General features: G+C 34.9%; 1 protein-coding gene across 1 annotated transcript; it reads left to right on the top strand.

The window, feature by feature from the left end:
• Nucleotides 1–692: 692 nt before the first annotated feature.
• ppp1r16a (protein phosphatase 1, regulatory subunit 16A) lies at nt 693–23,862 on the top strand. Its single transcript, XM_042767379.1, has 11 exons — nt 693–1,011; nt 12,606–13,083; nt 13,600–13,670; nt 14,043–14,188; nt 14,352–14,455; nt 15,301–15,425; nt 15,507–15,632; nt 17,124–17,199; nt 17,274–17,403; nt 18,080–18,242; nt 20,209–23,862. Exons 2-11 carry the CDS (start codon nt 12,837–12,839, stop codon nt 20,692–20,694), a joined length of 1,674 nt encoding a protein of 557 aa, XP_042623313.1. The 5' UTR covers nt 693–1,011; nt 12,606–12,836; the 3' UTR covers nt 20,695–23,862.
• Nucleotides 23,863–25,748: the final 1,886 nt, after the last annotated feature.

Genomic DNA, 25,748 nt, shown 5'->3' on the forward strand with positions numbered 1-25,748 from the left:
AAGGTACCTTATAGGTAGGCCTACATATTAGCACATATTAATCACTAGACTTAACATAAAAAGTTGTAATAAAAACTTCTAGAGGTCTCAAAACTGGAGAAATATTAAAAGATCTTTGAGCATTGCGTTGACCTTGGATCCATGCAACTCCAAATTGCTACAGTAAAATGTCTTCATACAGGCTATTTTCACTAATGCAACAACGACACACTCTTATATATTTCCATTGTTAAAATAGTTAAATCTTGGATGATATTTGTCCCAGTTTTTTTCATAGGCATAAATTAGATGTTATTTGTCGTAACGCCCCCAGTGTTTGCACGCTGCCGAGTCCGATCGTGTTTATGAGACACAAAGCAGGGGGCGCTTGACGGCTCATAGAGCAAATAGCTACTTGTAATGAGGGGCATCCATATCTCAGTACGGCTTTTGTCTTATTAACATTTATACACTAGAAAGTAGGCTACTTTTGTTAAAACACTAAATGCAAAGAATTGCTGTTGATATACAAATGGAATTCCGCAGCAATCTCTATTAAATTATTAAATAAAAAGCGTTTTTCGATTATCGGAGTCGAATGTGATTGGTTCAACTTGACCAGCGCTGAGAAAAGTAACTTGTACCACGGAATAACGCAATCCACTACTACATCGGAGGTCTGGAAGAACAAAAAATATACTTGAACAACAACACTGAGAAACTTTAATAGAAATTGAATTGAAAATACACGAAGAGTTCAAATAGAAGAATTATTATTCAGACCAATCCGCCCATTTCTTAAAACATGATACCGCCTTTTATCCGCACATTCGCTTTCTGTGCAAATTCCCAGTGTTTGTGTGAGTGTAGCGCCGACTGTCGGGACTCGGGATGCGTTGAGCGAGTAGACGGACCGAAGGGAGCAACCGGCTGTTATGGAGATTATTTTATTTCCCTTGAAAGCTAACGAAAAGGACATAAGATTGATTAAACGGACATGAATTTACCGACTGAGTTCAGCTGAAGCAACAGGTGAGACAAAAGCGTTGAATGTGACGTATCAAACAGGTGTATAAATGACAGGTGTGTTTTCAGGTGCGCTCACAGGCCACTGACACTAGCATTAACGCGGCTTTAAAGGTATTAAAGTGGCTTTATTATTGAATGACTGGTTTAATACAGAGTGATGGTAATGTTTACAGTGTTCTCGGATCGTTGTTCTTTTTGAATGAGGAATATAATGAAGTTGAAATGAACTCTGGACTTCAGGTTAGCATTATGCTAGTAAACAGGAAATGGCATTTCAAATAAAACATGTTTTTTTGGACGTGTTCTGTCGTGATACCAAGTTTTTGATATTATGTTAGGCTACCATGTTTTTGTGCCATGTATTCTTGTGCTATGAAGTAGCATGTAAGTTACATAGTAGGGCTAACGTTACATGAATTTGGCGATCGTTCATTACCATGGTAGGCTATATATGAATGGAATTACCAAGCTTTTAACATAAAAAAAAACACATAAGTGTCTTCTAATGGTTGGTTATACTTGTTTCGATTCACGATTCATGTGTTCTCGATTCAAAAGCAATCCTCGCAAATTCCGAACGATGCAATAAAACGATCCGTAATACAATTTGATTAGGCTATAGATTCAAATAATATATATTTTAAAATATCTTCTATAATGTGTCTTGAGCAGAAAAAAATAAAATAAATAATGAAGACAATTAAGATTGTTTACTGCTCCAACAGTAATTTGAAAAGAAACATTATAGATTATGTCCAACTCATTATATAGACTACTTAACGGACTGCATTGTGCTAATATTTTAGAGCTTAACTTCACTAGAAAAAAATACCATATTTCACCCAAAAATACATTTTAAACAATTTGCTTTGTTTATATACATTTTCCCCCTCTTTTTTTTCTCTCTGGTTTCACAATTTCTTTGAAATGCCTTTATATGTTTTTTCAGTGACAGTGGGAACCCAGTCATTAAACTGATCTAGATATTAGAACAGCTATGCTGCACCATGAGTAACTCATAGTAGTACATCAGTTGTGTCGAGTGATGAGTATTGTCTAGTTAAATATGAAATCAGTGTAAGCTTTATGTCAGGTCTCCTACATGATGAGAAATCGAAAAAAAAATATATATTTATTTTTTATGGACATTACCAAATTAATGATTTTAGCTTGAAAAGGCTGAAATTTTTTGCATTGTACATTGAGAGTATAGCATATGCTAATTTGCATCTCTAGTGCCTAGAAAGGCTTTTCTTCTTCAAAACAACAACAACAAAAAAACCTACAGTTCTAATATAATAGGCCATACATACATACATACTTATACATTCATACACACACACAAAAACTTCTTAAGTCATTTAGCAGACATTTTAATCCAGCAGAATATTTATCATAACATCCATTTATGAGCTTGTCGATTAGGTTCATAATTCCAAATTCTTAGTAGTTGATACCTCAAAAATTGCTATTGAACAAACTCCTTTGAACTTTTGAAGTTAAATATTAATATTCAATTAATGACTGTTAGTAAAGAATACATAAACAACTTTGACAATTGACAAGTAGGCAATCAAAAATCAATTACAAGCAATAGAACACATGTGTTTGACATCTTTCAGTATCAGTATTCAGAAGATCAGTGAAATGATCGTTTTCTTGTCAGTATTGCTAATTGTAAGTCCCAGTAATGCACTAATTTATTATAACACATCAGATATTTTTATGATAAAACTGACTGTTGTTACATAGACAAGCATTTTTGAAAATATGGTGCGTTTGTTCCCACAAATATGTTGTACTTGTAGCTCTGCCTTCACACTTTGGTCCAGTTTGCCCCAGTCGATATCTGGAAGTCTTTTCTTCAAAAGTAGTTCTGATGCAGTCTAAAGGAATGATTTGTGTCATTATCTTGCAAAAATTCACAAGAGGGAGTGAAGAGCTTTGTACCTGGTTGTGAAGGAAACACCATGCACCCCCTTTGTTTGTTGATAGTGGGAGAGAACATACACTTGTAGTAGAAAAATGTTGAGATGGTGTAGGAGGGTGCAGTTCCAGGGGCAGCAGCCTTTTTGGTTGATTGAAGACCAGACATGCTGCTGTATTCTGGATCATCTGCAAAGGCTTAGTGGCTCTAGCTGGAAGGCTGACCGACAGAGCATTGTGGTAATCCATCCTTGAAATAAGTTATTAGTGATTCTCATTAAAATTGTATGATTTCCTATTAATTCAATATAATGTATGGGAATACTAGGGAATACCAATATGGCGGTGCGATGGTTTCACTTTTATGAGATCATGAGCAATCCAGTTCTCTATTATAGATCAGTGGTTGGGACATTAAAAAAAATGGATGTTCAAGATGAATGTAAAATTTTGAATCTCAGTGCAGCACTGGGCTGGAAGTACAAGAGACAGCTGACACTTGTCCCAGGACACTGGCCCTGGGACAGTTCGCCATTCTTATTGTTGAGCCCTGGTTCGGCAGAGGGGGAGTTTTGTGGCAGACGAAGACTTATGTTTGTGACTCAAGTTCAGCCAAAGAGTTATTTTTCTGCGTCTATATATATTCTTGTGGACTACTTTTGTGGTACATTTGTCCCAATACACTTTCACTGTTTGAGATGTGCATTGTGAACATTATGCTAAACACCTTGTGTTGTGTCCTCAGTATCAATCATGGGTTTGAAAGCACAGAAGATCAGTAAATTATTTATCAGTTTTTTAATTTTTTGGGTGAATTGATCTATAATGAATGATGCAACGAATCAAACCTGAATTCAGTCGGCAGGTCCATAAACCTGGTCATGTGCCATGGCTTATTTCACTGAAACACTTCAGCTCAATGCGAATAGTGTGTTAATGGATTATTCTGGCTTCAGTGCAATTTGATTGATTTCTGGAGGTTTTTATAGAAGAACTGTGAAGTGAAAATTATAAATATGCTTCCAGTACATTAATTCTTCAGTTGAAATGTGTATTTGTGCTCTAAGGCTGTTTAAACCAGCTTTTGTAAAGTTAGAGAATGAGGTTAGAGAGACGTTTTGCTTGTTGTGTTGTCATGGTGTAAATGTTGAAAAATTGGATATTAACTTAATATTGTGGTAAGTGAATTTTTTCACATTAAGATCATGTCAACTCACATATTATTTACATCTTGTGAATAATATTGAAATGGTGCATATTTTGACATTTATAAATTGGTCCAATTCCTTATCGTAACCATTTTTAAAGGTGCTATAAAATGCAAAAATCACTTTTATAAATGATTGAACACAGTTGTGTGGCCGCAGTGTGTGAAAACAACCAGCCTATAATGGTAAAAATCCACTCACTCATTGTTTTATAATCCCAAAAAATCATAAACAGTCTCTCCACACGAACAGTTCCAGACTATGACATCATACTCTGTTCAAGTCCCGCCCATTTGTGACGCTCTCTGCCCTATTAGCATATACACAGCCCTGAGTGAGAAGCAGCGGTCTGCCATTTATATTAACAAGATGTTGCTGCTGGATGTACAATGTCAGCACCAAAAGAGCCATTAAAAGTGTTGTGTGTTGGGATGCACCAGCGAACATAGGAGTCTCCATAGGCTACTGAGAACACGGTGGTTACATTTCATTTTCAAAGGAAATGCCCCCCCCCCAAAAAAAAAAGAAAAAAAAACATGAAGACCTATACGTTTGTGCTAACATTTTACACCGGACTGCCTTACAAACGATGGTCAGTTCTGCGCTGGAGTTGCGCAAAGATTGTTTCTGAAAGAGGGATCGATACCAATGCTTCTTGCACAGACGTCCAGACTCCAGACAAAGTAAGCTTCACGCATCATATTTTGTTTTCCAAAAGAGCTTCTTGGCTCTCTGTGACGCTAATGTTGCTAAAACTACCGTTGTCTCTGCCTGTTTTCACTAATGCTGCCTTCACATGCTACCAGAATGATTGTGAATAGGAATGTGGTAGTTAAAAACTGGACTTGGAAGCAATGTGAGGTCAGTAACACGGTCATCACCAGTTAAACCGTAACACCGGTCTGCCCGTGAGCATGAGCTCTTGAAGCTCCGCACTCTTCTGAGAAGGGAGGCTGAGGCATCAGCTAATTTTCATTTAAAGGGGACATACATATTAACAGCATGTTTTGGCTCATACACTAAAAGTGGCAATTTCAACAAACTATAAAAAAAAAAATATATCTGTGGGGTATTTTGAGATAAAACTTCACATACACACTCTGAGGACATCAGAGAACAATTTAAAATATTATATCAATGGATTCTATGGCACATTTAAAGAAAATGAGGCAGAAGTGGAAATTAATTGAGTTTTTAAAAAAGCCGTTCTCAATAAAATGACTCGGTCTGTGTTTGACGCTGTTAAAAAATAGAATTGACATTCTCTCTTTTGGTTGATTTGCAAAAATTTAAATCAGTAAGAAAGCATTAGTACCATTTTTTTTTTTTTTTTTTTTTACAAAATCATGGGAATGTTAAATTAATATACTTTAACAATCTAGAAGTATTTTATTACAACAGCTGTACTATTATTACATATGGTAGACTTCTCTTATTGTCATTTTACTGTGATATTCCTGTATCACACTATCACTAGATCATTGCATTACAGTAAGTCAGATCTGTGTGGTCAGATGGCAAGTGTCTTGCATTAAAGCATGTGACATGCTTTTTGTTTGACTCTTGGTGTGAATGAGTCTTTATGCTGCTGTGCTGATCCTTTCCAGAACATTTGGATTAGGAGAACTTGTCACTTTCACTGTTCCACCTCTAAATCTGCTTAGTGCCTATGAATAATGAATCTCTTTTATCTGCGGTTTACTCTGGGTTAAAGAGAGGGGAAAAAAATGGGCTAAAAGAAGCTGGCTTGTCGCATGCATACTGTGCATTGTTTACACTTATCAACAGTACAGCTCTAAGAACACTTACATTAAGGCAACTACACCTGCTTCTTCTAAAGGAGCCTTGTTACGTCACCTCCTTCGATGAAGTGAGTGAAATGCTGCAAATGTTTACAGATGGTGATGTAGCCTAAGACAGCAGCTTTCAACTCCAGTCCTCGTGCATCCCCCCCGCTCTGCATATTTTGCATGTTTCTCTTATCTTACACACCTGATTCTTATAACCAGCTTGTTAGAGTAGAGCTAAGAGGATGAGTTTTATGGTGATGTAGTAAGGATTTATGAAGTGATTTTCTGCAATTATTGTGTTTATATGACTTGCATGATAAGTTTTACGTTTTGTATTTGTTAATGTTTTGATCCTTTTGATTTTTCAATTACAGTTTAATCAGCAAAATAACAGAAGTGACAAATTCCACAGACTTTTCATTGTAGTCTCATTCATAGAATATAATTCACAGCATGTGTAATGTTATCCATTTTATTTATCCTAATGAATAATCTTACTCAATAACAGTTTTGAGTACAAGCCTGCATTACAAGTTTCCACTACTTTAACACCTAGAGTGAATAATTTAGTGGAAAGCAGACATTAATGAAGATTCTTCAGTTGTGTCTCTTCTGTTAAGTAAGCCTGTAAATATCAAAACAAAACAAAAAAATGAAATATGCACATTTCAGTTCATGCAAAGAATACTTACTGTTCTCTGTTCATTGTAGTAACTAATAGGTTGATTCATCATCATCATCATAAATAATTGTGTAATGTGATATATAATATAGTAATATAATAATACAAAGTATTAATAAAGTGCACAACAAAGGAGTAGAATCCAAAATGAAAACATGGGGGAAACCAACATCCATCTATATACAATACAAACAATAATTGACCATGAACTGTGGGTATAAATACAAAGGGAATGTAATCAAGAGGAAGAGAAACAGGTGTGTACTAATTAATAGCCAGGGAGACAAACTAGGGAACCAATGCAGGAGAATAGTAACACAGAGAAAAATTAGCCAAAACATAACATAAACGTGTTTTTTTTAATCTTGTTGTTTATGTTTTGTTTTTTTTTTAATCTTGTTGTTTATGTTTTGTTTTGTAATGGTCTATGGCATAATCTTGTTTATGTTTTGTTTTGTAATCGTCTATGAATAGTTTGTAATTATTGGAAATACAACTTTTGGCTATGTTAATTATTTGTAAGTAGTGGATTCTATGTATTTGTAGGCGTGGGCACTATCTGAATTGTATTAATGTAACTGCAGTCAGTTATTTATTAAGTCATTGTTAACAGTCGAGACAAAATATATCATGTGTCTTACAACATAACTGAAGCCTAATAGACCTGCTGCAGTCTATTATATCATTATTATATCATATATTAGTAAAAGAGATATTTTGACAATAATTTTTTTTTTTTTTTGTGTTTATTGATACTGATACTGAAAGATGTCAAGCAATATTTGTTCTATTGCTTATAATTTTATTATTGTTATTATTTATGATTTACAATAAAGTCATAAAATGAGTTTTATCAATAGCAAATTAGTTTTTGCTGTGGTATCAAAATAATCTTATTTCACTGCTATTGGTGCTGACACCTAAATTCTTTGTAAGTTATAACAATGACTTATCAGTAGAATATAGCCACAAAATAATGGAAACCTCTGACATATATGACAGCTAGATTTAATAGATTTTTTTGCCTCAAATTATACACTGTTGTTGTTTTGATTGTCCATTGTCAGCACCAATCTTTACTTTTATCCCAGAATCACACCATACACATGTCATTATTGGTCCAGGAAAAGTCTTGCTGCTTTCAAAGTTCAATGCTTTTAATAATGATTGATCTATGATCTTCTAGGAGGAAATTCAAGATCAAATGCTCAGATGGCTTTTGTTTGTAATTGTCACTAAGTGCCAAGCCCCTCCAAAAGCAATGTATTTTTAGAGACATTGAAATATTCAATAGATAACAAAGAATGAGTATCAAATTTTGTGACAATATCTCATTCCATTTTCTGGGCATGACTGTACTGAGTCACAGTTCTATAGTTGATAGTAATTGTTCTCGAAGCAAAGGTTTTCTGGTTTTACTTTGTTTCCAGTACAGTGGATTAGAAAGAAAGAAAGAAAGAAAGTGACTCACACAACTTTTTGTTCTGTCATTTTGAGATGTAGCCTAAACTTGCATTTGTGAAGTCAGAACTGTGAGATATAAAGTTTTTTATACTTTGATGAAAATTGTTCAAATAATTGGTTCAATTAAAATATCAAATTCAGTCATAACTTATGTACATTGTGTATTATCAAATGCAAGAAGAGGGCGCCGAAGGCCTGACGATTGTTTTTACACAGTGTCACCTAATCCTTGTTTAAAGGGTCACATGATGTTGCTAAAAAGAACATTATTTTGTGTATTTGTTGTAATGAAATGTGTTTATGCGGTTTAAGGTTAAAAAAACTTTTTGTACATTATTGTTTATCCACTATGACCCCCCCCCCCTGCCTTTCTGAAATGCATCGATTTTTACAAAGCTCATCGTTATGAAAAGCAATGTGTGCTCTGATTGGCCAGCTGTCCAGTGCTTTGTTATTGGCCGAATACCTCAAGCGTGTGACGGAAATGTTACGCCCCTTACCATACTGTAATGCCATGTCCCGGTCAGAACACCGGCACAACAAGACAAAAACATTAAAACCCATTATAAATGAGGCATTTGTTGCATAACATAATTATGGATTATAATGACTTATACTGTCTTTTTACACGTTGAGTTGTATCGTGCCGCGTAAACATAAAACCATGTCTGCATTTGTGAACAGAGAAACAACAAGCGCTACTCTACACTGCTCAAAACCCGTGTTTGAATCATCAGTTGCAAATCCTTTAAATATGTAAATGTACTTACAGTATGTGAGTTAGAACAGCCGGCACTGTAGTCTTCTCCAAAGAGAAAGGAAAACTTGAAATCGCATCAAATGACCCCTTTAATTTAAACAACAAATGTCCACTTAATCTTTAATAATTGGTCACTTCTTTATGATCGAAATGCTACAGTCACTGTCATTTCTTGAACAGGAATATGTTGACATCAAACATGCAAACTCAGGGTGACCTGAACCATTTGAGGACTATGCTAGTTGTTTGCTACTTGAGTTTCTGTATTGGCCAATATCATTAAAGTCTATAGGCCTTACAGTTTGGGCTGCACAATCATTTTGAGTGGAGAATAATAAAATATATATATATGATATATATATATATAATTTTTTTTTTGAAAGAATAGAAGTTACTGGTGATGTTGATACAGTTAACAGATGTTAGCACAGATGTAAGAAGCTTTCTTTAGCTTTGTGAGTTTACATTTGGTTGCTAATAGGCCTGGAATGACGTATCAGTGTAAATGATGATGTTGATTCTGTTTATGTTCATCACTAGCAGAAGCCACTGAAGCAAATCATACTTAACATTATTCACAGAAACTAATGGCAGAATACATGTCCATTGTCCATTGTTAATAGCATAGAGTTGCATGAAGCACTCATGTGTCACTTTCAAACCAAGCAGCTTTCTGTTGGTCAGTGTGGCATGACAGATCTGAACATGACTAAAAAAGCTGGATATAGCCCATAAAATGTCTCTGCGCTATCTTAAATGTGACCACACCTTTACAAACGCATTCATGGAAAAGCTGTGCTGTATGAACATAACTGCGCTGGAGAGTTAGTTGTCTGTCCTGTCATATAGTTTGAGTATCACATTCAACTATGCTTAACTACATTGTTATAAATGTAAAAAACAAGAACTCATACGGGGCAAATCATATCTTTTTGAGTACATATTTATTCACTTTGGTGGCATTTCCGACTTTGCACAATGCTATTTTAAACCAATGCCAGACTAGCTTGCTTGTTTGTTTCTTTCTTCTGATGAACACAAAATAAGTTATTTTGATCAATGTTGGTAACCGAATGGTGGATGGTAGCCACCGATAGTATGCCATCAATTGTATGGTTACCAGTATTCTTCAAAATATCTTCTTTTGTGCTCAACAGAAGAAAGGAACTCATACAGGTTTGGAACAACTTGAAGGGAGTAAATGATGATAGAATAATTATTTTTGAGTGAACTATCCCTTTTATGCTTAATAGAGGGCAATTGCCTAAGTTAGGATGGCATGTGTTGCGATTTTTTTTTTTTTTTGAAAGTGGTTTAATTTCACAACAGTGACAAACAGTGCTAAAGCTTAGGGCAACCACAGTGGTTACCTGACTGTCACCAATGAAGACTTTAAGGAGAGATAGATGCTGCTCCACAGGGTGCTTGATTTGCATATGTTTGTGTTATCTGTACTGGCTGTGACAAGAGATGTTGAAGGGGAGAGTGGCAGGGGCTCACACTTAATAAAAAATGTATGCCATGTACTACATTTAATTAAAAACTAAAATATACAATTAAAAAAAGAGCATAAGGCTAGTCAGTGGCCAAAAAATCCCTGGTGCTTGAGCACCACTTTCAAGACACTTTGTACAACCTTGAACCATGGCACTTACACACACACACACAAATTTTCCTCTCCTTTGCATTTCACCTCTTCTAGTCTAACTTTCTAATAAACCTAGTATTGTAAGCTGTTAGTGAATATTGTTAGGCTCTGTAACACATTATGATTGACGTAATTTGATCTGTATCTGTAGAAAGTCCTGTTGTCTGCATCTGTCAGCTTAAGTTTGAACTTAGATGTACAGTAGGTTGGTTTGTTATTTCGAGCCACACCCCAAAATGTAATTGGCTTATATCTTTTCAATGGTTTGACTAATCTAAATTATTTGAATAACTTTTTGTCATGATGGTCTCATATCAAATATGTGTGAGTCTATCAAATGCCTTTGAAGAGCTACAGTAGGAAAAAGATGGTTTTACAGATGGTTTTTCACTTTTTTTAACATAATTTTATATATTTTGGAATTAAATTGTTGACGTATAATAGACCACCCTACCAAGTTCTCCATATTCACATATTCTCTGGGTTTTATGGTCTCTGATGCCCAGATTCTTAAAGGGATCCAAAAATGAAAATTCTGTCATCATTTACTTACCCTCAGGTTGTTCCAAACCTGTAGGAGTTTGTTTCTCCCTTCTGTTGAATATAATAGACAATATTTTGAAGATTGTGTATAACAAAATAGTTGCTGGCCCCCATTGACTATCATAGTATGAGGGGAAAAATACTATGGAGGTCAATGGGGACCAACAACTGTTCTGTTACCAAAGTTCTTAAAATATTTGTGTGTGTGTGTTTAGCAGGAGAAAGAAATTCAAACAGGTTTGGAGCAACTTGAGTGTGAGTAGGCCCTAAATGATGGCAGAATTTTCATTTTTGAGTGAACTATTCCTGTAAGAATCTGGGCAAAAGGTGGAACGAAGATCAGTTCAAATACAATAGGGTTCCAGCTAAGAATACACCAACAGCACTGGTTGCTATCAGAAGATATTTGTCTTAACCCTGTCTGTTCCTTTTCGGTTTGGGTTGCATGGATAAGAACTTGGACATAATCATGAAAGAACCTGAAAGAACTTGAAAGAAATGAAGTCATAGACTAGATACAAAGTACAACCATTGACATAATATTAAATTAGTAATATATGTTGATGTTTGAGTTTTTTACTGTACTGTACTACAAAATTATCATCACGTCACTGCAAGAGTTCCACCAGCACAACTGCACATGGTTAGCTAACCGTGTCAAGAAATCCATGGTGAGAAGTGTTTGGAATTGTTCTGTGTTAAGCTGCACTTAAGAAAAAGCAATTAGAACCATTCTGGAATATCTGTGTGATGGTGGGAAATTGGCTAACGATGATAGACTGTTAATCACTATCTAAGAACTTCAAAGTTGTGTAAAAATTAGTAAGTTAAGCCTATCTTATTCCAAAACTCAAATATAGCCTAATGATTGACATTAAATAGCATATAAATTTATAAATAAGTTATATATAAAAAAAATGAATCCATACTTGACACTGCATGTGTCTTGAGAAGTCTTGTTTAGCCAGTGTTCAATACATTGTATTGCATTAGTAATATTAAGTATTTAGGTTAGCTTCTGCTACTCTGCATATAGGCTAGGACTAGACCTGGGTGTGATTTGCTATATAATTGGCAATGACAGGTTTAGCAAGTTGGAATGGTCCTTGTAATATTCTCACATAATGAGCTTTCTTTGTTCATTGAAGACTAGAACATAAACAGTTTCATTTTTTTTCTCAAACACAACATTTGACCCAAATGGTGAAGGTCAATTTGATTTCTATTTAATTGAGTACATCATGATCTAAGGCAGTGTTTCCAAAATCTGTTTTCAACAGTTATGTTCAATTACATAGAAGTGTTACTTGGAAATGTGTTGTAAATTCTGTTTCACACAAACTCTTTTATAAATCAGTCAAATCTATTGGTTATAACGCTCTGATGTTTGTTCTACCCAGCATCCCAGAGCTCCACCTCTATCATTATGAGTGCTTTAATATTTATCATTCAAACTGTATAATTTTATCTATAACATAATTTAAATAGAATATTTATGCATTTTTCATTCTGTATTTTTGGTGCCAATTTTCACAGAAAAAGCAAGACATGAGAACTTTGCACTCTTTCTTTGCAGAACCTGCCCTCCTAGTCCATATAGGAAAATTTATTAAGAATATGATCCGTCAGTGGCTTTCATCTGCATCTCTACATTATCCCATTGGATCTCTAGTTTGTTTGCTGCTCTCATCAGACAATTGGATGTCAGAACTGCAAGTGTAAAGAGTCGAATGCCTATGATAGATGACAGCAGAAGCCACAGTCAGAAGGGATTGTGAAGGAGTTGAGAGTTCTTGACTTGGAAGATATGGCAGAACATGCTGAGCTGTTAGCAGAAATGGCAACTATTGGCCGTCTCTCAGCCACCGAGCGCCTGAAGCATGCACAGAAGAGACGGGCACAGCAGCTGAAAGGCTGGGCTCAAATGGAGAAGGACAGTGCCCGTAGTCAAAAGGGGAACCACAAGGGAGATGGGGTGAAGAAAAGCAGAAGGGTGACCTTCAGCACCAGTGTGACATTACTGGAGGCTGCAGCCAGGAATGACATAGAGGAGGGTAAGAGACTAACAATATTGCACATTTGTTTCACTAATTACAATGACTAGAATTCCACACACCCCTGTTAAAACTTCAGCATTGTAAAATGTAAAAAATAATCCAAGATAAATTATGCTAGATCTTTATCCACCTTTAATGTGACATTGAAAGTAGTTATTATTTCGTTTTTCATGACCATTGTATACTCATTTTGTATACATTTTCTTTTGCTATTCTACCTCTAAGACTTTTATGCAAATGCAATGCAAATATAAGCACATGCATACACTGCATTTGGACATGTTACCTTGTGCCTTTTCACTCTGGAAATCAAGATTACATACTTTAACAAAAATAAATCAATTAGAAAATAAAATCCTATGGGATTTTAACAGAAACAGAGGTTGATATGTATGCTAAAAAAAGTTTAAAAAAAATTAACACATTTTTGTAGGGCCAGTAACGTCATACATTTTCCAAAATGTTAATAGTTTGTAGTTTTGGTGACCTAAGAGCATTTGTGTCTGTTGGCAGTACGAGAGTTGCTCAATAATGGAGTCAGTCCAGACTTGTTCAACGAGGACGGGCTCACTGCACTTCATCAGGTACATGCTCAACAACAAAAACAACACACACACACACACACACAGGCTGCAAAACAATAAGAACAACAGCTAATTTTAAATTGTTTCATCACGTAAACATAAATACACAAAATCATAATATTCAATCTCTGAAGTGTAGTCCTCAGTAGATTTACATGAGATTTTTGTTAAAGTCACTGTCTAAATAAAAGTCTTCCAACACTTACCAGCCACACAGAAAATCGACAAAAAAAAAATGCTCCCTAAGAAGGCCAAATGGTGATATATTGGTAAAACGCTACACTAGTCAATTAGTTGGTTGTTGGATGACCTTTTGATTAAATCATGTTTTCCACAGACAGTAATTCAGATAACTATTGAGTTTCTTTGTAGAGCTGCATAGATGATTTTTTGGATATATCACGCTGTCTTCTGGACGCGGGCGCAAACGTGAATGCGTGTGACAGTGAGCTGTGGACCCCACTACATGCGGCAGCCACCTGTGGACACACTGACCTCGTCCAGTTGCTGATAGAAGCGTGAGTCTCAATTTATAATTGTTTTTTTATTGTGCTGATCTTACTGCTTTGTAATACAAAACATTTATTTGTGTATAAATATATACAACCTATATATAAACTTCTATTACTGTATAAATAGTGTGTTCCCTGTGATACAGACTGTCTGATTTCATGTGTTCAGGGGTGCAGATGTGTTGGCGGTGAATGCAGATGGAAACATGCCGTATGATCTGTGTGAAGACGAGGCTACGCTAGAGCTCATAGAGATGATCATGGCAGAGCAGGGTGAGGGTTACTTTAATATACCTACTACTGAGCTAAATCAAACCTCTTATGTCAAGTGCTGAGGAACATTATTTTTAAATGATACATTATTTCAATGCTCTTAACAAACAGTAACTCGTTCTTTTATGAACAGTAATTCATACGATTCTTTTGTGTTATATTTGCTTTTAAAGAACATGTTAGTACAGTAGGGTATTTCTCTAGAGCAGGGCTTCTCACTTTTTCATGTTGCAACCTACCTAAAGTCATTGCAATACATTTATTACATTATTTGTTAATGAAAATACAGTCGTTCATTGTTATCTCATAGTTGTTCAACTATTGTTAACAAGCACAACTTTTGATTTGAATAATGCATTAGTAAATGTTGAAATGTCATTAACTAAGATTAATAAATTCTGTAGAAGCATCGTTCATTGTTCATTAGTTCATGTTGACTAAGTAGTTAGCTAATGTTAACTCATAAACCTTATTGTAAAGTGTTACCAGAAATATATACAAATCTACACAGGAAATGAGTAGTTTGACACAGCAAAAGTTGTTTTTGTAATGGGTTACTTATTTGGAAAAGTAACTCTTATGGTCCCAATATGTTACAGATTTAAAATGGAATCTGATTGTACTGTATAACACATGCTTCTTGAAAGTATAAGAGAACAGACCTAGCTAAATGATGACTCTTTCTATGTCAACTGTTTAGGTAGCAGTTTTAAACCATCTTTATATATTAGTTGTTGACATTTGCAGTACATTTAAACAGGGATTCTCTAAACAGCTCACACAAGTCTTCAGCTCTGTTAGAAGAGAGCACAAACACTTGCTATTATCCATATGTTTGTGTTTAGGGATTACTCAGGAGAGAATTGATGAATGTCGCGGAGCCAAGGAGAGAGCAATATTGTCTGACCTTCAAGAGCTGGTTGCAAGCGGAGCTGATTTGAATGTGAAAGACGAGCATGGGGCCACTCTGGTAAGACTCAGCAGTGCAGGTAGACGGGACGATCATTTAGAATGTTACGAAAACTGAAGATCTTGTGTGTTCTCTGTGTAGCTGCATATAGCAGCTGCTAATGGATACATGTCAGTTGGTGAGCTGTTGCTGGAGCACAGAATATCTCCTAACGACAGGGATGCTGACGGGTGGACGCCGCTTCATGCTGCTGCCTGCTGGGGACAGGTGATTATTGAGACCAGTGTTGGGGAAAGTTACTTTTAAAAGTAATGCCTTACAATATTGCGTTACTCCCTAAAAAAGTAACTAAATACGTTACTTAGTTACTTTTTATGGAAAGTAATGTGTTACATTACTTTTGCGTTACTTTCACGTTACTTTTTAAATATGAGCAGGGCTTGATTGTTTTTAATATAAGAAGTTCTATTTATAGCAAATGTAAAAACCAAAAAGTTTCACACCAAAAAGTGTAATGAATAAACCTCAGGCTGAAGGAAAAGTAAATTCACGTCTGTACAGTAGAACACAGGAGAAGAAGGTTCAACACTCTTCAGCAATAAAAAAAAACAATGAAGCACAATTGTTAGTTTATCTAAATTCATTTTTGATTATTAGTATGGTTGAACTGGATCATTAAAGGTCAGCAGCAAAGACACTGTTAATAAAATGGGAATAGATACATTTGTGTTATTTAATATATTTAGTTATTGCAGGTTTGCGTCATATTCTGAGTTTGCATTTCACTGTTTTGATTAATTTTGATGAATACTAAATCTGTTTTGTTTTTTGTTTTTTTGTGAGTGGGATGAATTAATGCACATTCACATTTAGTCTAGAACTACAGTAACATCATGTTCACCACAGCGCACACAACGCCTCCATACTTCCGATTTCTCCCAATATGGGAACAGGAGGCTTGTCAGTCAAAAAATGGGAATACAAAGTAACTGGCGTTACTTTTTTGAAAAAGTAACTCAGATATTTTCTTGTAAATTAAAAAGTAATGCGTTACTTTACTAGTTACTTGAAAAAAGTAATCTGATTACGTAACTCGCGTTACTTGTAATGCATTACCCCCAACACTGATTGAGACACATGAGCGTTTAGTGCATGAAAATAAAATTGATCACATTTATTTTCCTTTTTTTTTTTTTACTTTGTAATCTTTTAACAAAAATATAAATATCGCATTGGTCACACCTTCCATTGTTTCATTGAAAGCACAGTTGCATAGGGATTAAGTTATATTGTAGACTGATTCTTCATTACAAATTTGAATGCCGGTGAAGACCACAGAACAAGCTATAGCTGTAAAAAGTTAGAAAGCGTGGAAGCAATTTAAATGAAGCAAATGAACTACAGTTACACTTATTATACAGACTTTGGCAAACCTTATATTTTTGCGCAGCACATTAGCAGCCACCTTCATTGAGGGTGTTCCTGAACTGCTCTTTGACATAAAATGTGTTACATTGATGATGAATAAGATATATGATGATAAAAAAAATAGAATGAGAGAATGAAAAGCTCTTAGTAAATAACTTATTTATTTATTAATGTCCTGCCCCACTTTCCTGTTTAGTAAGTAATAAATGGTACTCTTAGTAATAGTAAACATGTAATGGACTTTAATTCATAAAGTTGGCAAAAACATATTAACTTTAATAGCAGAATTAATGTAGATTCTTCAGTGATTTTGTCTGTCTTCACTCTTAGATCCAGATGGTGGAGCTGCTGGTAGCTAATGGTGCAAATTTAAACGCCAAGTCTGAGCTGGATGAGACGCCTCTGGGTATGACACATTCTAAAGGTTTGATCAGGAATGACTTGATTGGAGGCATCACAATACTTTTTGTTATTTTGTAGATGTGTGCACTGATGAGGAGGTCCGGGCCAAAATGATGGAGCTGAAACACAAACACGATGCCATCATGAAGGGTCAGGACAAACATAAAAACACACTGCAGAGACGAGTGTCCAGCACGGGCAGCAGAGGGTGAGTGCTGATGAAGAGATTGCAATGCCACACTTCACAGCTTGTGATAGTTGTATTAAAAATTAAGTCTAATATATTCACTCCCTTTTGGTTTAATAAGAAGTTGTTGCTAAAGAAAATAATTGATAGTTTTTTGTAATTGATATGAGGTGTAGTTTGAAGCATGTAATACATGGCACAAAAGCCAAAAACATTGTAAAAAATACTTTTTAATACTCAAAGTATAAATCAAAAAGTATGCATACAGTGCAACAGCACAAGCTACGAGGGAAAAAAATTACAGATGTGTGTGTTAGTTGCTTTGAGCTTCTGGTGCCAATATGTGGGCCAAAGACAAAAAGGGTTTTTCAGGCATCAAAAATATTTTTTCCCCCCATAGTTTATAATGTGTCCGGTTTAATTTTTTTTTTTGGAGGGTTTTTTATGGGGTGCCACGTCTCATCTTTGACCCGTGTACATAACACCACTGACCCATCTATAATGATGCAATCACTAAAAAAATGATGGTGGTGATTGGTTTTTTGATTTGTTGTAGTGTTTTTTATGGTGTGCTGTTGTTGTTGTTTTTTTTTTTGTTGGTTGATTGTTGTATTAATCATGGTAATTGTGATCTTAATATATATTTAACTGTGTTAATATCAAATAACCCTCTTCTTTGTGTGGTTTGTGTTTACAGTAAAGTAGTGAGACGCACCAGTGTGAATGAGCGTAGCAGTCTGTATCGCAGAGAGCATCAGAAGGAAGCCAAAGTGTGGCAGGAGAGAGGAAGACAGACAGATGCCTTGGATGATGATGAAGACAGACAGACTGATGCTGAACTGAACCTGCATGCCTCACTGGTGAGAAATTCCATTCAGTGTTTGAAACACAAATCCGATATTTTCCCTTTTTTTTCCCTTAAAGCTGTGGTGTGTATTTTCTGCACCACCAGTGACACAGAGCAGCAGAATAATAATAGTAATAATAATACATTTCATTTTATAAAACACCTTTATAGCAAATATCTCAAGGTGCTTACACACAAAACATTAAAATAAATGTAACCATGCATAGAAAAAGATTAAAAGCAAGTAAAGGCAATCCCTAAAATATAGGTCTGAAAAAAAGATTTCAGTAAATAAACTCATCTTCTATTACGAGTCGGGATATTATTGTAAAAAAATATTGGTGGAAGGGTTTATTGTGTTTGTTTTGCTCTTTTTCTTCCTCATTTTTCTGCCCTAAAACTGTGAGCCTCGGAACTTTGAACTCTCCCATATGCAACCCAAAACTCGGATATGTAGACACATCTCCCCACCACTAGGTGGCTGTGTAATAATTACATTTATTTTTGCAAACAATTCCAAAACCTTCTACTGACTAGAAGATTTTTCCCATTGATAGATATCCCATGATCGTATGGATCACAGTTTCATCTGTATTTTTACATTTTTACACAAGATTTATGTTTTATGTAGACATGCTTCCAACAAAAGCTTATCAGAAGAGTTTTGATTCATTTCATGATTTAGCAAATGTGGGCCCAAATATTTGTGCATGTGGCCCATAATGACTTATTAGCATATCTTATTAACACAATGTCCAAACTTCACTAAGCATGGTGCAAATGGACAATAGGACATTCTGAGGAAATGTGCCAAATTTCATAAATTTCCCTTGCTAGGGAGTAGTATAACTAGTGAGACCCCCTATGTGAGCAGTGTGTTGGCAGGAATACAACCAAAAATACCAATTTAACCAGAAATACAACTGTACAGTATGCACAGGATCAAAAGCATATTTTTTTAATGTACACAGTCAGTTTTTGCTGTTTTGCAATTTTCCATTTTCCAACTGCTGAAAATTGCTGCTTATGGCTATATCGAGTTAAAGGGTTAGTTCACCCAAAAAATTAAATCAGGCTGTGTTTTACTCACTCCCGTGGCATCCTAGGTGTAAATGACTTTCTTCTTTCAGACAAATCCAGTCAGAGTTATATTAAAAATTGTTTTTGATCTTTAAAGCTGTTTAATGCCACTCAGTGGGTGGTGCGTGCATCAGTCCAAAAGAAGTTAAATAAAAAGTACCCATCCATTAAAAAAAAATGTCTCGCACACCTGCAGGGGGTGAACAAAGTCCTCCTGTGGCGAATCAATGCATTTTTGTAAGAAAAATATCCATATTCAAAACATAATAATCACTTTAATCTAGCTTGCGCTAGGGGTTGCACCGACTAATCGATTAGTTGACTAGTCGACTTCAATGCTCTGCCATGACACTTTAAGCTTGACGTCGACTATTCGCTGGTCCTATAGAGGGCGCAACAGAGTGTCAATGTAGAAGTCCTTCAAAGATTTATTATCCTGTTTCCAAACAGTTAAAATTACAAATCATCGGTGACTAGTCGACTTTGACTCGACTTTCATCACATAAAAGTCGACTTCAAAAAATCACAAGTCGATCAAAACAAAACGGTTGCTAATTAGAAGTACAAAACGAGGATTTGTAAAGAAGAATGTCAGAGGATTTCATTATAAGCCAAGAGGAGATTTTTCTGATTTTTCTTTGCTAAAGTAAGGAAACTTTGCTTCCTTTAATGCTGTTGGCCCACATTGGTTTTCACGAGACTCAATGGTGCATGCACAACGCTGACCCCATATGTCATCAGCCCGGAGCTGCTTCCGTGTACAACTGTTGGCTCAAGCTACATTAAAGTGATTATTATGTTTTGAATATGGATATTTTCAATATCTTTTTTTTGTTGTTGAGAGCTTCAATCATGTGTTTGTGTCTTATTTTCTTGTACTTGTCCCTCCTTTGGTTTAGGTGTCCGGCTCTAATGCAACTCCTGTTCCTCCATTAGAGGTCGGCGAGGTGGAAAATGGAGCTCAAGTTTTGGGGAACGGCAGCACAGCTTCATTTTCTTCCTCACTTCCAGGAGAACTCCAAGGCGGGGGTCGCATGGATCGCAGTGCCTCCTATCAGCTCACTCCAGCTTTGGCTGCTGCTGGCGGGGACAACATGAGCAGAGAAAGATCTCACCACACGCTTGCAGATCTCAAACGACAGAGAGCAGCAGCTAAACTGCAGAAACATCCAGCACCTGCTTTACCTCTGTCTGGAGACCCTCAAGATGAGGTCGTCCCTGAAGGACCCCAGGGACCACTGGAGCCTCCTGAATCAGTACAACAGGATGTGTCCCCCAGTGAGGTGTACTTCACCCATGCTAGTGGAGATCCACCTCTACTGAAGCTGCGAGCACCAGAAGAGGACACAACTAATACGAAAGAGCCATGCTGTGGACTCATGTAGAAGCAGCGGACGAACATGTTTGGTTTTATATGATTGTGCAGTTCTCGTGTACTACGTGGACAAACTAGAATTATAAGGCAGGTACGTTCAAATGAGTTTTATGTCCAAGTCACACTTTCTCTCACAATGGCACTGAGAGAACTGACGTTTTCAACACTAATGTGAATAATAGCAACAAAATTTGATGGATTTACATAGCTTTCTGAATGTATAACACAAGAAATCAGAAAAAAAGATGATAATATAATGGATTAATTGCATTATTGCAGTATTTCAATCTTTTAAGCTCATCGTTTTATTTTAATTAGTTGGTATGGTCATTAAAGTTTCAAAGTATTGATTCAGTTGTTCAATACATAGAGAAAAAAAAACTGAGACTGAGCACTTTACTTGACCAAACTTTCAGCAGTCTTCACAACTTTTATAGATATATATGTCAAAGTATACTGAGCACAAAAAAGCACATTTGAATTGCACTGATTAAAATAAAATTGCATTTCTTTAACATCTCTGCTGCAATCTTACAGCTATCACACATGCTCTAGTTCTTCATTCACATCTGGTTGCACTATTTGATCATTATTACTGCTTTCAACATCCTCGTATCACAGCATCTGTCTACATTGTTAATTGCCTTTGAGATTGAACATAAGCTAATTTTAATGTAAAGAAATCATATGTTTATGTTTATAATTTATTAGTTTATAATGTTTTTCTTCAAGCCTTCTCTTGAACATAAAATCAGCATAGTGTTTTTTTTCTTTCACATTTTTATTTTTGTTCATCACACTTTGTTGTAATGCATCAAATAGATACAATAAAACCAAAATAAAAAATACATTTAAATACTTTTTGGTCTGAATACCTTCTGGTAATTAGGTAGAAAATCACAATTAAAAATATTTTTTGTTTTGTTTAAAAATGGAAAATACGAATTCAAGCCGATTTTTAGTTTTTTGTTTGTTCATCTAAAAAAAAATATGACTTTACAGTTCTAATATTTTACTCAAATGTTGGACAGCGAATTAGTAGCTGGATTCTGCTAAGATATATTCCAAAATATCATTTGTAACATTCAGTTAGACTAATTATTGTAATCTTAATACTCCTGGATTGTATCTAACACTCTGTTTTACATCTGAATATCAGATACTTTTTATTTATTTTTATTTTTTTTATGCAGCAGCTGTATTCTGATTATCAAAGATTACAGAAAAACATGGTGCACTTAGACACATTTCAAATTGTAAACTGTACATTTACCGTATTGTCACTCTCCAGTCCACGTAAAGTTACTTTTCACTTCGTTTTCATTAATTTTTTGAAACTTATTTGTAGAGCGATGCCAAGATGATGTAGAAGAAATGGACGTTTTAGTGCCCCCAAAACATGCAAATCAAATATTCATTTTCTTTTTTTGAAAAAACATGGACAGAAAGTATGTAAACCAAAAAACTTTTTATTTGTTTGGTTTTAATGGATTTCGATTGGAACAAAGTGTGATGAATTTTTTTTTAAAATGATAGGCCTATGAGTTTTTTTTGTTTGTTTGTTTCAGGAGGGTCGAAAATGTGAATAATGGTTTATACATTTTTCCATTTTTAAGACAAAAACAAAAATCTGAAGGTACACATAGCAACTGACTAAATTGCTGCCAGGATCAAATTAAAACCTAACACCATTGCTCCATTATTCCATCTATCCCTTTTTCCTTTTTTAACCAAGACAAGAAGAAAAAAAATATAATAATAATTCCCGAAGGAAAGATATGCATCTTTATTTTATAGATTGTGTAGAGGTATGTTTTATTTTTTAGAAATTGTCAAATAAAGAAATATATTAATACATTTTTAATATGTTTTTAATTTATATAAATAAAAGAGATAAAAAATATATATAAAATATTGTTGCTCCAGCTGCAGAAACATCTAATTAATTGCAAAGAAATATATGTGTAATTAATGTATCATACATGATTTTGGCATGCAAAATAATCTAGATATTTTGAGAAACTATAGCTGCAATATAAAAATATTAATGCCTCATATAAATGAGTCAGTGTATTGATTCCAAACGTTTCTCGATGAAAGCAGTAGGTTACAGTCCTCTGTAAATTTATGCTTTTTTGTGCCTGTATATCAGCTGTAAAGCATGCTAGAATTTAAATGATCATTTCTATGAACTAAGAATTTTGTGTAAGGAAAATTAGCTTCTATTTGCACATGTTAAAACCATTAAAGTTCATTTCTGGTTTAAAAAAGGAAAAAGGAATGGACACAAATGTACAAGGACCACGGGATGCTAACAGTTTATTTGAAGTTATGTTGTAAGACACTGGTTAAGCTATTTAGTTAGTTTTATATTTTTTCTTATGATAGTGCAGGTTGTGCTCAATATTCAGTGAGATTTAAATCGAATGAGTGATGGAAACACTATTTTTGTAATGATTGGCAGAAATAGATTGATGACTTTCAAAAATATATTAAGCTTTAGCACTTTGAGGCTTAGGTTTAATAGTGTAGTGTTCCATTATTTTGTATGAATAATGGACATTTTTTCCCCATGAATACACATGCAAAGTCTTGTAGGTGTAAAAAGTTTTTTTTTTTTTTCCATTGTTTACCTGGTCCGATCACATCAAGTGCTCTAGTTCTTTGTTTTGATGCTCCAGTCTTAAAATGTCAAAAAATGTGTGTGTCTTAAATGCAACTCCAAAGAGTTTTCTTTTATTGATTTCATTGATTCTTTTTATATTATTTATTTAATGAACTTTTTAAACAGTTTGTGTGATGATTTTCTAGATATGTTAGGATGTATAGACTCAATGAAAAGCATATGCTAAATGAAATTAATTGATGATATATTATGAGCTTTATGAATCTCAAACATTTCACATTTATCAAATATCCTGATTATTTGGGAATTTCATAAGCGACTTTATATTCTAGAAAATGGTATGAAATTGATATTTCAGAATGAGACACATGACACTACAGAAACTGAGCTGAGTAATTTCTAGGTGCAATGGTCCATTTGGATGCTTAAATCTATATTTAGTATAAATTGATAAACACTTTTTCAGGGTTATTTATTTTGGCATTTTTTGTATATTTGAACTTGAAAAATCTCTGACTTTGGAAAAACTAATAAACACGTGCAAATATTTCATCTTGACATGCAGTGTTTACTACTGGACAGCACTTTTCACATTGCAAAATGCCTTAAATGTAAAATTCCTTGTTTTTTGGACATCCGTTTTGTACATTTCTATGTCATCTACTTCCTCTGTTAAATTTAATACTGATCTCCGTAAATCTATTGAGAGATTAACCAGGTTTGAATAAAATGCACTTGTGAAACCGTACCAACATCACAGAACAGTTCCAAGTGTTCTTGTACAAAGCTGATGGTGTGGTGATATTGCTTATAAAACTGAATGCTTTATATAGTAGTTGAGTTCTAGTTGAGACAACAAATCCTTCGTGAGTGCTGGAGGTCACTGGCTTGACTGATTGGCCGGCCAACACAGTGTTTCTGAGCATGCTTTCAGGAGTGAAGTTGGTGGATAAACATAAGGTAAACTTCTCAGCTACTAGTATGTTAATACTGAGTGTGACGATCTTGTTCTTACAGTTACACCCCCGGCAACAGTGTGTGCAGACAGATCCACCAAAGTCATGTCAAAGCATTTTACTGACTATAAACGTACACTTGATTTGCGTGTTATCTTGCAAACATCAGATTGTTGGTGAATTTGTTTCATCATATCAAATACTATGATAAACCTATTAAAACATTCCCAAAATAGAGCATTTCAGTGATAATGTATTTTTGTAGACTAACCCAGAACGCATCACTATGGTTCCCTCGACAAAAAAACCAATAGGATTTTTCCATTGGCTTTTGAACCAACAGAAGTTCATGATTCTTACAGGTTTTTGTTCATTGTTTGAACACAACTTTTATAATTTTTAAGCCTAACTACAGTCAGCACCCACACCACGTCACATTACTTCAATGCCACCAACATAAAGCTTCCTGCAACACTTTTCGGTCCTTATTTAAAAAAATTTCCCCTGAAAGTTTGAGTCTAAAAGCATGATTACACAATTAGGCTGTAAAAGCAGACTAGTTGAGTAGATGAGTTTTCCTGTTTGGTGTGATGACATTTAATGTCCTTAACAACCAACCTCTGCAAACATCGCACATCCAGGACCAGATGGGATGGATGCTTTGTCCATGGGCATGGATTGTTGTGTTCATGTTTTCTCTCTCTTGAATTCTCCTCCCCTTATTCAGGAGATCATACCACTAATTATCATAAGTCTTCAGTGATTGGCTCATCAGTAATGGTCAGTAAAAGAAGAGCTGAGTGGGACTAAAGAAATGTGTCTTTTTCCACATACTTAAAATAGTTTATTAAAAACAATGCAAAAGAAATGTTCAAGTTTTTATTTATTTAAGCTTGATAACTTGCAAGTGTCTAGTCAACATTCCCAGTGTTTTTTTTAAGATTAAAAAAAAGAATTCCATTGCATCTCGACTCTGAGAAAATGAACAGAAATTAGTTGTTTTCGACCTTTCACTCACACGCATGCTGAGTAGAATCTATTTTTATATGGCAATTAAGAGGACAAAATCAATGATGTGTCTACCTCTCCTTCATTCAATTAGTTTTAAACTTCAGGTGAGCTATTATAATATTTACACAGTCTCACACCCCGGAAGACATTTCTCCAGGAATCCTTATGTTTTTATGGCAGTTGTTATACACAAATATACAGTAAAACATTGCTACTCTTGAATACACTAAGTTTTATAACTACATATTGATACACAGTAGATACTTGTATTTGTGAAATTTGACAAATCATGACAATGTTTTTTGTGTTACAAATACATTTATACCTTTGCATACAGACAATAATACATAAAATAAACATTGTTCTGCTCTGTTGCTGTTGGCATGAATTTCGTCGTTCACAGCCGATACATTCTGAGAAATTCTCTTCTGAAACATCAGTGACAGAAATTTTTTTCAAAACAAGCTTTGA

The sequence above is a fragment of the Cyprinus carpio genome, chromosome A12 (assembly GCF_018340385.1).
Source record: "Cyprinus carpio isolate SPL01 chromosome A12, ASM1834038v1, whole genome shotgun sequence".
In the NCBI taxonomy this organism is placed as follows: Eukaryota; Metazoa; Chordata; class Actinopteri; order Cypriniformes; family Cyprinidae; genus Cyprinus; species Cyprinus carpio.

What these genes read in the sequence shown, in the direction of transcription:
- ppp1r16a (XM_042767379.1), top strand. Translation starts at nt 12,837, where the DNA reads ATGGCAGAACATGCTGAGCTGTTAGCAGAAATGGCAACTATTGGCCGT. An exon ending in CAGGAATGACATAGAGGAGG is followed by an intron (nt 13,084 to 13,599) that starts GTAAGAGACTAA and finishes GTCTGTTGGCAG; the next exon opens with TACGAGAGTTGCTCAATAAT. An exon ending in GTCCAGTTGCTGATAGAAGC is followed by an intron (nt 14,189 to 14,351) that starts GTGAGTCTCAAT and finishes TCATGTGTTCAG; the next exon opens with GGGTGCAGATGTGTTGGCGG.